The sequence below is a fragment of the Salvelinus alpinus genome, chromosome 16 (genome assembly GCF_045679555.1).
Source record: "Salvelinus alpinus chromosome 16, SLU_Salpinus.1, whole genome shotgun sequence".
NCBI classification, from domain to species: domain Eukaryota; kingdom Metazoa; phylum Chordata; class Actinopteri; order Salmoniformes; family Salmonidae; genus Salvelinus; species Salvelinus alpinus.
In genome coordinates this window covers 11,667,609-11,683,025 of record NC_092101.1, presented here as the reverse complement: position 1 = coordinate 11,683,025, position 15,417 = coordinate 11,667,609, and the positions used below count along the sequence as shown (strand labels likewise).

At 45.8% G+C, this 15,417-nt stretch overlaps 1 protein-coding gene across 1 annotated transcript; it reads right to left on the bottom strand.

Moving 5' to 3' along the window:
- Nucleotides 1-2,743: 2,743 nt before the first annotated feature.
- Nucleotides 2,744-15,408, bottom strand: nwd1 (NACHT and WD repeat domain containing 1). Its single transcript, XM_071344789.1, has 16 exons — nucleotides 13,871-15,408; nucleotides 13,211-13,414; nucleotides 12,806-12,965; nucleotides 11,320-11,437; nucleotides 10,980-11,144; nucleotides 10,455-10,652; nucleotides 10,142-10,264; nucleotides 9,797-10,002; nucleotides 9,351-9,614; nucleotides 9,108-9,198; nucleotides 7,401-7,549; nucleotides 6,604-6,883; nucleotides 5,962-6,338; nucleotides 5,663-5,839; nucleotides 5,453-5,558; nucleotides 2,744-5,288 (listed from the first exon to the last, which is right to left on the bottom strand). Exons 1-16 carry the CDS (start codon nucleotides 15,181-15,183, stop codon nucleotides 4,981-4,983), a joined length of 4,239 nt encoding a protein of 1,412 aa, XP_071200890.1. The 5' UTR covers nucleotides 15,184-15,408; the 3' UTR covers nucleotides 2,744-4,980.
- Nucleotides 15,409-15,417: the final 9 nt, after the last annotated feature.

The following is a 15,417-nucleotide window of genomic DNA, read 5'->3' as shown; positions in this document are numbered from 1 at the left end:
TCAGTGTACGCGCATTCATAGTGATCCCTCCAGGAGTGTAATGAAGTTGCCCTTAGACAATGATCTAAGGGCAGTTTTGCGTTCACACAAATTGTTACGTTTAGGGGATGGTACACTTACGCCTCCCGAGTAGCGCAGCGGTCTACCAGAGGCGTCACTACAGACCCGGGTTCGATCCCGGGCTGTGTTACAACCGGCCGTGATCGGGAGTCCCATTGTGCGGCACACAATTGGCCAAGCGTAGTTAGGAAACCAATAGGAGGAATACAGGTTATACGACGTCAGTTAGGTGAGGGTTTGGCCGGGGGGCTTTACAAGTAGGCCGTCATTGACTTGCATAGTTAATCAAATAAAATCCAGTGCCTAATTGCAACTTTATATGGTTTTACACAGGCTAGTATCAAAGTTTAAATGGTTTTAAAAGTTATTAAATCTTACACAGGCTAGTATCAAACTTTGCTTTGGCCGGGGTCTTGAAAGCACAGTAGGCATGGTGATTTGAGCTATCCGATTGGCCAGGGCAGTATGCACACTCGATTTAGCCACAGATCTCCCGGTCGGCAGGGTTGGTGGCCACTGCATTAAAATATGATAACAAAATATAACACTAAGCCTGATGTGTTTATTGATTATTCTGTGAATGACAGCCCACCTACACAGAATTCAAAATGATTGGCTATTCTAAATGATTACTTTCATCAGTCACATGCACCTAGTGGGGCTATAATGGACATACTGTGATACAAGATTGTAAACATAACTGCATGCTGTACATATGACAATGATTTTAACATTCCTTTTCCCAGGCATCCAGTGCTGTTCTTATAGCAGTAGGAATCTATGCCAAGGTTGCCAAAGAGAAAAGTCAGGCATCAATCTAAATTATAGGTAGTGAAATGTACATTTTCAATGGCAAAATAAACTCAATGATGGGCGACTAATAATTAGGTGTGTGTGTTTTGCCACAGATGTGGACACTGACGACTGACCCAGCAATCTTGCTGATCATCGTTGCCTCAATGTTTAGATTCACCTTCTTTGGATGTTTTGGATCATTGCACAATCGAAGCTGCCTACTGAAGACAGTGAGTCGCTCCTTGCTTGAGACCATTGTTTACAATATCACTGTGACCTAGCCATACATACAATATTGCTTTATGTATATTAGAAAGCCATAGAAAGATGATGGTAAATAGTAGTACCTGTAATTATCTCAACACTGTAGTTGTCTTTATGGTGATTGCAGAAAGTAAATAATGCCATCATGTCTTGCAACTGTCCTAGCCTACTACAAGGTTGAAATATAATTTCTGTTGTCAGTTTTTAAGGATATTGGTGGTAATCCTCCTGCAGACTGCAGCTGCAGGGCTTGGATTCCTATTCACTGACAAGGTAAAGTTAGGACCCTGAAAGACGGTATTTTGCTGAGAATTGCATCCCCTGCAAAGCCAAACGCAGAATTGAATTCTCTGCATGGCACCATTTTAGAATAAAAGTTTCACCAAAATTAAATGAATTTGCTTGTAGGTATCAGAGATCACTGAGATGTTTTCTGATGTTCTTTCAGGTTTTGGAGAGGACTGATGATTTGGACTTGAAACATGTTATTGACTTTGTTCTGAAACAGGTTAATCACTCTGGTTCAGTTGGTTGGAGCATGGTGCTGGCCGTACAAATATAATTACTAGAATTGTGGATTTGATTTCGTTATGGGCGTCATATACAGAGTATTTGTGTATTGGTGTGTTCGGATAAAAGAGTCTGCTAAATGAAAATATTACTATATTATAACATGATCATTAATGGGGAGAGGGGCATCACATTAATCATGAATAATGTACTAATTACTAAATAATTACAGTATATAAATGACCTTTGGGAACAACCTTTGCTATGATAATGAAATTGGAAGAAATAGACCACAACACTACGCACTGCATACTGACAGAACAATGGAGAGCGGACTGCTGAAATACTTCCTGTATTAGCAGAATCCAAGAGCAATTTAGCACAACCTACTATCATAGAACAGAATGACGGAACTGCAGTGTAAACCTGGAAATGTTTAAATCAAGTTTATTCACTATAATTCATGAGTTGGCTTTGTATCCGAATCAGGGGTTTTAGAGCAAGGCCGGAACAAAATCCTGCACACCCAACAGTCACGCTTACGAATGTTATATCCACTGTATTTTCACAGTGTTCAACACCATGTGTGGCTATGAGGCCCAGAGTATGGAGCGGAGTTCGGCAGGGGCGAGCGTGTACACCGCTGGCTGCCTGGATAAGGTTGTGTGGTGGGGGAGACAGAACCTCTTCCTAATGGAGGGATTACCGTGGGTCTGCTCTGCTTAGAGGTAAGACATGGCTCAGTAGTTCACATTTGAATTTGATTGGGAAAAACATGTTTAGTTTGCTTGGCTAGATATTCCAAACATAGTCGATCCCGGAGAAGTGCAGATCAGACAAGTGCAAATCCCTTTCGAGTGAAATACAATTTAGCAGTCCCAATTTAAATATATTTGTTTTTACTTGCTCTGGATGTCTTTATGCCCCAGTTAAGGCAACAAATGTCAATTTCAAGTCATTAGGAATCAACTGTATGTAGGACCAGTAAGAAGATGGCATGTACAAATATACAATGTATACAATTATATCATGTACATTTTTAGTGAATTGTCAGCTGCAGAGGGGCCATAAAAAACACAATTAGATTAGCTCTCCAATAATATATTTAATCACATTTCAAGATATACAGTATAAGTTCAGTTGAGAACAAGCAGAAACACATAGGAAGCTACACAAGTCACAGAGAACAGGAAGGCAATGCTTTACATTGGAAAAGCTCTAATGAGCTAGTGTTCACGGAGTGGATGAACATGTTGATTAAGACATTGCATGAAATCGTGTTAGCAAAGAGGCTGGAGAAAAATAATACAGACTCCAAAAAGACATGGGAACGAGTCTTGTGTTTCTTTAAGGACACTTAAAATAATCATGACCATGAAAAAGCATATCATTTAAATATGTATTTGTGTTTTGCATGTGTGTTTTTCGTGTAATATGTTGGTTATGTTAAAGATGATTTTTTGGGGTAAATTGTCTATACAAAAAAAGAAAGGCAATGCTTTCTAAATAAACAGAAAGACGGTGCTTTCAAAAGGACTTGAAAATATGAGTGATTATAGGCATGTTTGTAGATTGACCAACCTTATTTCTCATCATGTACCAAGTTTTTGTGTCTTTTTCTTGCAAGCCGTGTATGATCACTTTGGCATCTTGCCAGGTGTCTCGCATGAAGAAGGCCCAACAGAGGGGAAAACAAGATGGTGGAAGAGAGCCTTCCTTCACTAGAGAAAGACTAGAGAGCAATGTTTGGTACCCTGTTCCTGGGACTTCAATAACAAATGAGAGGGCCCTCTTGGTCCATTGGAGTTGTTTAGCAACAACTTTGAACAGAAGTAGTCTGTACACACTGTGCATCTCTTTACTTTAATGTCAAAAGGTTGTTCAAGAGAGCACTGTGTGGTACACCTTGATTTTTGTATGTTATTGAAACTCTGATTTTAATTGTCGCTGGGTTTTTCATTGCAAGCCGGAAGGCAAAGACATAAATTATTAAATATATGATTTCCAACAACAGGAAATGTCAGATTATTTTATTTTAGCATTCTACAATATATGAACCTTTCTACACAGAGTATACAAAACATTAGGAACACCTTCCTAATATTGAGACACACCCCCTTTTGCCCTCAGAACAGCCTCAATTTGTCGGGGAATGGACTCTACAAGGTGTCGAAAGCATTCCACAGGGATGCTGGCCCATGATGACGCCAATGCTTCCCACAGTTGTGTCAAGTTAGCTGGATGTCCTTTGGGTGGTGGACCATTCTCGATACACACAGGAAACTGTTGAGCATGAAAAAAACAGCAATTTTGCCGTTCTTGACACCCTCACACCAGTGAGCTTGGCACCTACTACCATACCCCGTTCAAAGGCAAGACAATCTTCTGTCTTGCTCATTCACCCTCAATGGCACACATACACAATCCATGTCTCAAGGCTTAAAAATCCTTATATAACCTCTCTCCTCCCCTTCATTCACACTGATTTAAGTGTGTGAAGGAATTCATTTTATGGTTTGTGCTTTTCTAAGAACCAATTTGACTGATTGATCGTGCCTGGGAAGGATCCTCACAATCAGTATAAGCAATCTGGCTGTATGCCCAGAACATTGCTTTGAGAACCGAAAGGGGAATCTCAGTTTCAACGTCTTAGCTTGGCGAGAAGAAGCCTTGTGAGGTATTGGTCGGTCACATGCATGAACCAAACGTTAATGATTAATTAATTATGAATAAGCTAAATCATGCAAATATAACTATAAGAGAACTAACGGGACTGCCCCGGCAGAGCTCCCGACCGACATGTACTATGGTGCATTAAGTTGGTTGGAACCTCTCCAGCTTGCTGATAATAAAGAAGGAGTAATTTAATGTTTGACTGAGTCCCTGGTGGTAATTTCCATGAGAAGTGGATTTAGCAAGTGACATCAATAAGGAATCATAGCTTTCACCTGGATTAACCTGGTCAGTCTATATCATTGAAGGAGCAGGTGTTCCTAATGTTTTGTACACTCAGTGTATATGTGTGCTTTGTACAGCAACTAGCCCTTAAATGTTCTATATATTGATGCTTTTACACATAATCACGGCATATATTTGTCATCTCTACGTGCCATGTGATGAACATGTGCTAATACAAATCCCTACATTTCACAGAATGTTTTCTAATAAGTAATGTGCATAGCTGATTTAAAGCAAGTGAATTGAGCTGACATACATAGCCCCTATTTTCATATAATTCAGTGTGGGAAACTGAACTCAACTTACTGTATACAGTAGGAGCACACCTTAGAACCTTATATGACGCTAGATCTCTACAATTGACACTATGTCTGTTATGTTATGTCAGTTTCCTTACAACAGTTGGCATGAGTGAGAGGGTTTGCTCTTGAGCATCAGGGCCATGAAGTTAAACTGAGCAGGATTGTACTCAGGGATCTTTGTGATGACGCTGTGAGGGCTGTCTGCACTCTTCTGCCGGGACGTGACCCTGTAGTGTGCGTTGACGTTCCGGAGTGGGTTGTATTCCGGACAGACATCATCCGGGCAGCGGAATCCTTCCTTGATGACGTAGCCCAGCTGGGAGATTGCCACGAAGCCATTCCTGTAGGTCAACATTTTGGTGACAGGAGCGTAGACATACTGGACAAATAACAGACTCCCTGGGACAAAAAAAGGATACACAATATTTAGTGTTCATTTGTGTATACCAATATGGGTTTGAGATATGGTTTGAAATAGTAGCGAGCAACATTTATTCCCAATAGCAGTAAACAATGTAGAATTCTCAAAAAAACTCAAATAGAGAAATGTAGTGAGCACATACCACTAGCAACATCCCAGACTTTAATAGTTCTATCCTGTGATCCAGTGAAGACGTGCTTGTCACTCTCAGAGAACGCTGCACAGAGAACCCCTTCAAACAAGAACCCCTGTATTTCAAAAGGTACAAACACATTTATGTCAATGAGTCAATCTGAGGTGTGTCTGAAAAATAGATTCTCCCTGACTAGACCGTTGACCTTTAACCTCTGACCTTGTACTCCATGGTGTGATCCAGTACCAGGGGGGTCAGCCCCCACAGCCTCTGCACGGCGTCCTCTGAGCCCACCAGGGCGTGCGTCCCCCAGTTGCTGGTCGTCACGCAGTTGACCCTGCTGCGGTGGCCATCCAGGGTGGCGGTTGAGGTGGACTTGAAGTCGTACATGGTGACCTTATATTAATAAGGAGACAGAACACAATGTTAGCTTCAGCAACATCTTTACTAAGTTAAAACCAAATATCTTGTAGGCCTACACAGCATTATGGGTAACGTAGGCCAATCATGCTACAGACCTCCCCGCAGGCCGTCCCGTACAGCAGCCTACAGTCTGGGAGCAGTGCCATGGAGGAGACGGGCGAGTGGAGCAGGGAGAGGGCAAACCTCGCGGCGGGCCCCTCCACGCTGGGGAAACTGTCCCTGGCCGTGATCTCGAACAGACACACTGAGTCCTCGTAGGCCACGGCCATGTGCTTCTCCTGGCCGCCGATGGCCATGCAGCGCACCGTGGGCAGGGTCTCAGGAGGTGGGATGCACAGGGTCTCTTTGGGGAAGGCTAGGGGGTAGATGAGGACCGTGCCAGTCGTGAGGCCACAGAAGAGGAGTTTCTTGTGCTGGGCCAGTTCTAGGCAGCACACCTCAGCAGAGACGGCCATGGTGTCAGTGGAAGAGCCTGAGACAAACAGGAGAGAGATTCTCTTTAACAGAACCCCCATTGTCAAATGCAAGCAATTATTCTCCGTGTTGCATGTGGATATTGAAAACATACAATGAGACATGTCCGTTAGCCCCTCTAGGTTCACATTATACACTCCCATTTGTAACATTATTTCTTATTCTTTCTCTATGATAAATATATCCCTATGAACTTTTGCTTGACAATTTTCACGTAGTTCATACTTTTCACCCAAACATAAGGTGCACATATGTATTTTTACCTGTGTGACAATTCCATGTAATCACTTCTTTCTGGCCTATGTTTCTAACATAGTACACCGTGTCGCCATCTTTAGTGAGGGCAACCTGAGGGCATCCGGCTGGAATACAGCCTTTGGGTCTCTGCTGAGGGTCGTTGGGTGAGGGCAGATGCCACAGCTTCAGGTAGTAGGCTGAGGAGGAGGCGGAGACGACAGTGCCCTCATACAGAGCCAGAGTGGTGACAGGGGCATCCATGCCAAGGAAAGAGTCAAGGAGGTTTCCCGTGGTTATAGACCACACCTGTAAAAAGCCGAGCGGATCAATGTTAGCCTGGTCCCAGATCTGTTTGTGCCGTCTTGGCAACTAGTAGGTGCAAGGCGCACCGGTTTGTGTCAAGAACTGCAACGCTGCTGTGTTTTTCACGCTCAACAGTTTCCCGTGTGTATCCCGTGTGATCCACCACCCACAGGACATCCAGCCAACTTAACACAACTGTGGGAAGCGTTGGCGATGCAACTCAATACACTCAGTGTATATTTGGGGCACAATTTAGAAACGTAGGATTTCACAAGGCCACATTATCTAGGGATGTTTCATCAACGTTGCAGCTATACCAATGACCATAGAAGTTGGCAAAAACGCACAAACAGATCTGGGATCAAGATATTTGGGTCAAAGTTCGTCATTGGGAACAAGTGACTTCTTTGAATAAGCCCAGTATGTGACTTGCCATCTATATGAATAAGTACATTACAGTCTAGAAACAAGTTGTATACAAGTGCATCATTTTCATGTGTACCAATAAACCAGTACTGACCCGTATTGTCTGGTCCTCAGAGCCCGAGACGACCACTCTGCTGTCGCTCGACACACAGGCACACAACACCGTGTCCTCATGGTGCAGATCCAGGAAGCTCTGGACACAGTCGGACTCTCTATGGAAAAGGACCAGTGTCCTCTCACAGCCTGTAATGATATGAATATTACTGTATATAATAGTCATTTGCCAGACACTTTTACAGTTAAACACATTCAGTATATGTGGCCTAGCCTGGTCCCAGATCTGTTTGTGCTGTCTTGCTAATTCCCATAGTCAAAAAGTCAGCAAGACAGCATGAACTGATCTAGGACCAGGCTATACAGTGCATTCGGAAAGTATTCAGACCCCTTGACTTTTTCCACATTTTGTTACGTTACAACCTTATTCTAAAATGGATTCCTTATGTTTTTTTTCTCATCAATCTACACACAATACCCCATAATGACAAAGCGAAAACAGGTTCAGACATTTTTGCTAATTTATATTTTAAAAAAAGAAATACCTTATTTACATAAGTATTCAGACCCTTTGCTATGAGACTCAAAATTGAGCTCAGGTGCATCCTGTTTCATCTTTGAGACGTTTCTACAACTTCCTTGGAGTCCACCTGTGGTAAATTCAATTGATTTGACATGACTTGGAAAGGCACACACCTATCTATATAAAGTCCCACAGCTGACAGTGCATGTCAGAGCAGAAACCAAGCCATGAGGTCGAAGGAATTGTCCGTAGAGCTCCGAGACAGGATTGTGTCAAGGCGCAGATCTTGGGAATGGTACACAAATATTTCTGCAGCATTGAAGGTCCCCAAGAACAAAATGGCATCCATCATTCTTAAATGGAAGAAGCTTGGAACCACCAAGACTCTTCCTAGAGCTGGCCGCCCGGCCAAACTGAGCAATCGGGGGAGAAGGGCCTTGGTCAGTGAGATGACCAATAACCCGTCACTCTGAAAGAGCTCCTGAGTTCCTCTGTGGAGATGGCAGAACCTTCCAGAAGGACAACCATCTCTGCAGCACTCTACCAATCTTTATGGTAAAGTGGCCAGACGGAAGCCACTCCTCAGTAAAAGGCACGTTTGCCAAAAAGCACCTAAAGGACACTGACCATGAGAAACAAGATTCTCTGGTGTGATGAAACCAAGATTGAACTTTTCGGCCTGAATGCCCAGTGTCATTTCTGGAGGAAACCTGCCACCATCCCTACAGTGAAGCATGGTGGTGGAAGCATCATGCTGTGGGGATATTTTTCAGCAGAAGGGACCGGGAGACTTGTCAGGATCAAGGGAAAGATGAATGGAGCAAAGTACAGAGAGATCCTTGATGAAAACCAGCGCTAGAGTGTTTAGGATCTCAGACTGGGGTGAAGGTTCACCTTCCAACAGGACAACGACCCTAAGCACACAGCCACACACTTGCAAACATTTCAAAAAAACTGTTTTTGTTTTGTCATTATGGTGTATTGTGTGTAGATCGATGAGGGAAAAAAACGATTTAAATCCATTTTAGAATAAGGCTGTATTGTATCAAAATGTGGAAAAAGTAAAGGGGTCTGAATACTTACCGAATGCACTGTATGTGGCCCATATGGGAATGAAACTCTACTCCAACCCACTGAACCATAGAGACACAGAGGTAGGCTACATAGGAGGAACCCCATGAATGGCATTGACACTAAGGTCCTCCTGTACTGTAGTACTGCTACCTGCCAAAAGTATCCTTTCGTCATCTGAGGCGGAGAGGAAGGTTGCACAGACTGGAAGCTCTGTGACTGTCTGTCTCAGAGTCCACTGTGACTGTCTGTCCTGTTCAGTGCTGGAAACCTACAAATGACAGATGGTCGAACAGAATGCGATGAGAAACCAATTATGCCATTAAAATCAGAAATACAGTCTATCTATAGGAAATTGAATCATCCTCCTACAGGACATGTTTAGACAATTTGTACCTGATATAGGAAGCCCTCCTTTGATGCTATAAGTAGTCGGCCATGTTTTTGCAGTGTAAGGGTTGCCGTCAGGGTCAACCTATGTGAAGATTTTTCCAAATGTATCTGCGCTGTCTTGTCCTCGGCGGAGGGGTGGGAAAATGTGACAAGTCCTCCGTCTGAGAGGGAGACGACCATTCCGTTCAAAAATCCAAGAATAATGGAGACACCGGTATCTTTGACTTGGAAGAGTAGTTCTGTTGTGTTAAGATGCCATACTTTCACCTGCAGGTAAAGCAGAAGCGTTACTTTGGTTAAAGGGCAGATGATAATATTTGGGGGAGTACATACTGTAAATATAAAAAAGGTTGGAAACAGAATGATTGAAAAGATGCATTTGAAGGAAAATTCCTCAAAGAAAATGTATTTGATAGAAGACAATTAACCCCTTCACATGTATGTCATACTTGGCCTCCAGAGTGGGTGAAGACAAGCCCCCTCTCCTCAGACACATGGATGTGTGTGGTGGAAGGTAAGGAGTTAATGGACACCGCCTCCTGGGTACAGTACAGCTGCCTGCCACTCAGCAGGCTCCACTTCCTCAGACTCCCGTCAGCAGCCAATGAGAGACAGTGAGCGCCACTGTCAATCACTCTCACGGATAGCACCTTAGCTGAAGAGCATAAATAAGTAGACACACAGAGAAAGAATTTGCAAGAATAAGCAGAATGTGGATACGCTTGACAGTGATTATTTACAAACTCAAATACCTTTCCTTAGAAATACACGCACACACACACGCTCGCCCTCACCTGTGTGTCCCACTAAGGTTTGGATGACCTCTAGATCATTGAGGTCCCAGGCAATCACCTTCCCGTCCTCTGAGCCTGCCAGCAGGATCCCTCTCTCTGGGCAAATATCCAGAGCTGTGACCCCTTCAGACAGACAGATAAGAAGCTGTCCTTAAGCACAGATGTAAGATCAGCTTACCCATGCCATATCCTAACTTTAACCATTGGAGATGAGAAATACAGACTGACCTTAGATCAGCATCTGGTGGCTACTTCATCCTACTACCGGGCTCAATTGCAATGAACAGGCGAATCCTACACTACGTGTACAAACCTTTCTGGAAACCAGCGAGCGTTGTCTTTAGCGCTCCCCCTGGAGGCTGGAGGAAGGCGCACTTGGGGACAAGGATGGGGTCGGGACAGCACGAGAGCCAGTCGTGACACTGGCAGCAGAGTCGTCCTATCAGTGAAGGGTACATCTCAGCGAAGGAGTGGAGCCTGGACAAGACCTCTGTGTAGAAGAGGGAGGGGTCTTTGGAGAGGGAACAGTATTAGAACGGAGTGAGATGGTTGGTGAGACAGTGTGAAGAGAAGGCTCTCCTGATACAGTATCACCCAACCAAGTATAATGTCAATGTTTTTGGTTCCAAGCCAGAGGGACTAGAATCATCAATAACCTACCCTACAGTTAGCACTCATTCTCTTTTGATCTATGAATTATTTTTTTGTTGCATCGCTCATAAATATGTGAAATAGGGATCCAGCTACTTTATCTGAAACCGGACAGATTTAAACCCAACAGAACATGCATTAATTGACCATGTAACACTCGACTACGATAAACCATGACTCATCTGACCCATCTGTCCATCTAGAAAGTCCAGGGTGGGCTTGAGGAGAATGAAAGTGTCTCGGATCAGTTGAGTCTCGGGGCAGTCCATGAGCTCGGTGCAGAGGGTCAGGTCCTCAATGACACTGGCCACGCCACAGGTCAGAGTCTTACAGTACAGCCACTCACTACTGCCTGTGGGGCGAAGAGGCGCAGCTTAAAGGTAGACTTCGTAATATGACATCATCATACACAGTAAGACAACTTCCTGACATCAACAATAAGAGAATTCAAATCAGCAAAGTCTGTCTGCCAGTATTGGCTCTTCCCACCATTGACTTTTGCACTCCCTTGGGGCATGTGGCCTTACCAATGACCTCCTGGCGCAGCTCCTCCCAGAGGCCTGCGTGGAGGAGGTGGTAGGGCAGCTCCTGCAGCTTTTTGACATTTGCCACTCCTTCAGCGAACCACAGGGGCTGAGGGGGCACCTTGGCAACATGCCAGGGGAGAGAGTAGACAGGTGTATGTTAATGATTCAACACGACACAACTAACCCGCGGAAACATTTTCACTATGGAAACACATCCGGTTAGCTTCAAGGCAGTATCAAAAGCACCGTCCATTTGATTAAGTGGAAAACATGTCCTCTTGTGCAATTTTTTTATTTTTATTATTATTATTTTTTGCCCCTTTTCTCCCCAATTTTCGTGGTATCCAATCGCTATTAATTACTATCTTGTCTCATCGCTACAACTCCCGTACGGGCTCGGGAGAGACGAAGGTCGAAAGCCACGCGTCCTCCGAAGCACAATCCAACCAAGCCGCACTGCTTCTTAACACAGCACGCCTCCAACCCGAAGCCAGCCGCACCAATGTGTCGGAGAAAACACCGTGCAACTGGCCCCGTTGGTTAGCGCGCACTGCGCCTGGCCCGCCACAGGAGTCGCTGGAGCGCGATGAGACAAGGATATCCCTACCGGCCAAACCCTCCCTAACCCAGACGACGCTAGGCCAATTGTGCGTCGCCCCACGGACCTCCCGGTTGCGGCCGGGGCGCGAACCCAGAGACTCTGGTGGCGCAGCTAGCACTGCGATGCAGTGCCCTAGACCACTGCGCCACCCGGGAGGCCCCTCTTGTGCATTTCTATAAATTTTTCTTCCTTAGTTTCAGTTCTTATTTACTGTGATATTTTAATTTGTATTGTGCTCCCTCTAAAAAGGCCCTGAGGGTCAGAGACCTTTATCCAGCTCAAATGGACCACACACACACACCGCACCGAATGTTGATCTACCATTCATCTGCCGTTTGTTTGGGGAAGTCTGTTTTAGTTGACCACCCTGGTGGACGTCTGACTGCAGACATTTTCGCGCGATTCTACCTGTAAAATCAGTTTGCACTTGGTTTGCAAATCATGGCCGGCACTCTGTTGAGGTGCTACGGCCTTGTTCGCATGGCGCTACAGAGGGTGGTGCGGACAGCCCAGTACATCACTGGGGCCGAGCTCCCTGCCATCCTGGACCTCTATATCAGGCAGTGTAAAAGGAAGGCCAGGGAAATTGTTAATGATTCCAGCCACCCAAGCCATAGACTGTTCTCTCTGCTTCCGCACGGCAAGCGGTACCGGTGCATCAAGTCTGACACCAACAGGCTCCTGAACAGCTTCTATCCCCCAAGCAATAAGGCTGCTAAATAGCTAACAAAATGGCTTCAAGGACTATCTGAGTTGACCCTTGTATTTTACACTGTAATGACTAGAGGAGTACACCAATTGTTATTGAAAACACATCTAAGGGTTCTTTGAGGTGCCATTCTATGTCATCATAGGAACTGAACTGAAATCCCATCATTCTGTTACCTTGCGGTCAGCGTCCAATGTGGTCGTCAGTGGAGGTAGGAGGACAGCTTTGAATCGGCCTTGGCTCCATCTACCCAAGAAGTACTCAGCAAGGACCCTGTGTCTGTCAGCCTGCTGCCCTGACCTCTGGTACCTCTCTCGCACAGTTTCAGTCAACAGCCTATTACCATATTAAATTGCACAGACAAAGTACAGGATTGGAAGTTCTGCCATAAGCAGATCAATACAAGAAGTATTGTCCGGTTTCCCGGACATGGATTAGGCCTACTACTGAACTGGAAGCATGCTCAATGGAAAATCTACATGATTAAAATAGATTTTCAGCAAAAAGAAATTGGCTTAATCTGGGTTTGGAACACCAGCCCCTAAACCTGTTTGGCTAAGATATATAGAGAGGATCTTTACTTGTGGTGGAAGTCGAGCACCGTGACGCCATTGGCCTGTCCCTCCACGAGGAGTTCTCCCAAGTCGTGCCTGAGGCGCACCCACAGTAGAGGGGGGAGGCGGATGAGGGAGTGGTTGGGGGGAAGCCAGTACTGGTAGACTTCAGCCAGGACATTGTTATCAAGGGACAAGATATCACGCAGCTCTGCCTCTGATAGACTACCCCTGGAGAACAGAATGAGTAATAATCATTTGAAAAAGAAATCATTATAAATAGAAGGATGGATTTTAATTTCTAACCCCAATGTATGAGCCTGTGATAAGGGGGGAAAATACGTCAGCTTTTGATCTGGGAATTTGTCATATGGATTGTCTGCAGGTTAAAGTATGACTCTGACTTGATATTCCAGTGGTCTATTGATTGAAATATCAATGTTGTATTGTCGGTTAATGCACCAGGTGTGTGTGGGCATGTGTATGTGCGTCACAGGTGGCTGGTGGCACATTAATTGTGGAGGACATGCTCATAATAATGGCTGGAATGGAAATAAATGGAATCAAACACATCAAAAATATGTGTTTGATACCATTCCATTCACTCCATTCCAGCTATTATGAGCCGTCCTCCCCTCACAAGCCTCCTGTGGACTGTGCATCTGTGTGTGTACACGAACACCTCACCTAGCAGAAACGATATATCCCAAAGCTGCGCCAACCAGTTGCTTCCCATGCCTCTCCTCAAGGGCCCGGAGTAGCTGTGACATCACTTCCTGTGCACTACTGCTCAGGGCCAGGTCAGTCACGGGGGTATAGGACGCCCATCGCCTGGCCATGTCCAGCAGTAGCTTCAGATGCAGAGGATTTCCACTCAGCTGAAAGCTACACAGTACCACTTCACACTGTTCTGGAGTCAGGCTTCGTTGCGCTTCCCTCATGTAGGCATCCATGATCTCTCTACCCTGGTCACATGATAGGGGTTCTACTTCAAAGAAATTTCCCGGCACCTCGACTGTTCTCCGAAGGTTAGCCAAAACTGGAGAGCCTGTATCTGCGGTGGACACCACCAAATGGACATTGGGGGGGATGTCTTTGGGTAGCCAGTGGAGTTTCTGGCCCTGGGTGGCCGAGGACAATTGGTCCAGGGAGTCTAGTATGAGAAGAAGTGTGTCTCCTCGCTCCGACACCTCAGCTAGAAGGCCATGGAAAAACCTCACCAGGTCCTCACGCGTGTGTGCTGTTATTGGGGTGGGAGGCGACAAACTGAACACAGAGCAGATCTGGAAACAGACACTCTGGAGGACACGGCCCAGGTCGGAGCTCTCTGCCGACGTCCCCAGCAACCTGACCACCACCACAGCCCTGGGGTCCAGGAGGCCTCGCATCTCCTGTGCCAGCTTGCAGAGCAGCGTTGTCTTGCCCACACCCGGTGGCCCATGCACCACCAGGGGCGCGTGGCGGGTGTTGGTGTGTTCCCACATGGCCAGGCAGATCTTCCCAAGGAGCCCCTCCCTGCCGCGAAACACGCTCGAACACTTCCCGGCACTCAAAGCCATGTGGTGACTAAGCTCCTGGAGCAGCCAGCCTCTGTCCTCTTCCCCCTTCCTCTGACTTGCATCTCCTCCTCTTGCCCCATTCGTCATCACTGCACCAGCCTCCACTGATGAACCAGCACCAACCCTCCTGGCAATGCAGGCCTTCGTCTGGGACACAAGCTGCTCGCAGAGGCTCTCCAGGTACTGGGCATGCTCCTTGCAGCTGGGCTCGATGGCTCCCTTGCACAACTCCACACTGTGCAGGTTGACGATGCCCGGCGAGGCAGCGAAGAGACGCGACTTGAGGCCTGAGAGGAGGTCCTGAGCCTCGGTATCCAGCAGGCCATCAGCCGTCACATCCATGTACTGGGCCAGCCGCTTCGGGCCGTCCTTCTTACGCAAGTGAGGTAGCTCCCGCACGAAGAGGATGGCGGAGGGCTCGCTCTCGTCCCCATCTGGCATTCGCAGACCCTCCTCTATCTCATGCTCCGCCACTATGGAGGAGGGAGAACACCAGAAAATGGGTTGATTGGTTCTACAAAATGTGGATTTTCTACAATAAGATACAACTAATGAGCAAATAAGCTACCAAGTCATTGCGAATAAATAGTAGTTTAAGTGGAAATGTAACTAGAAAGCCACCATGACTGAATCTAGCAACACTTGTCTACACATCACAAGGCAGAACATAACAGG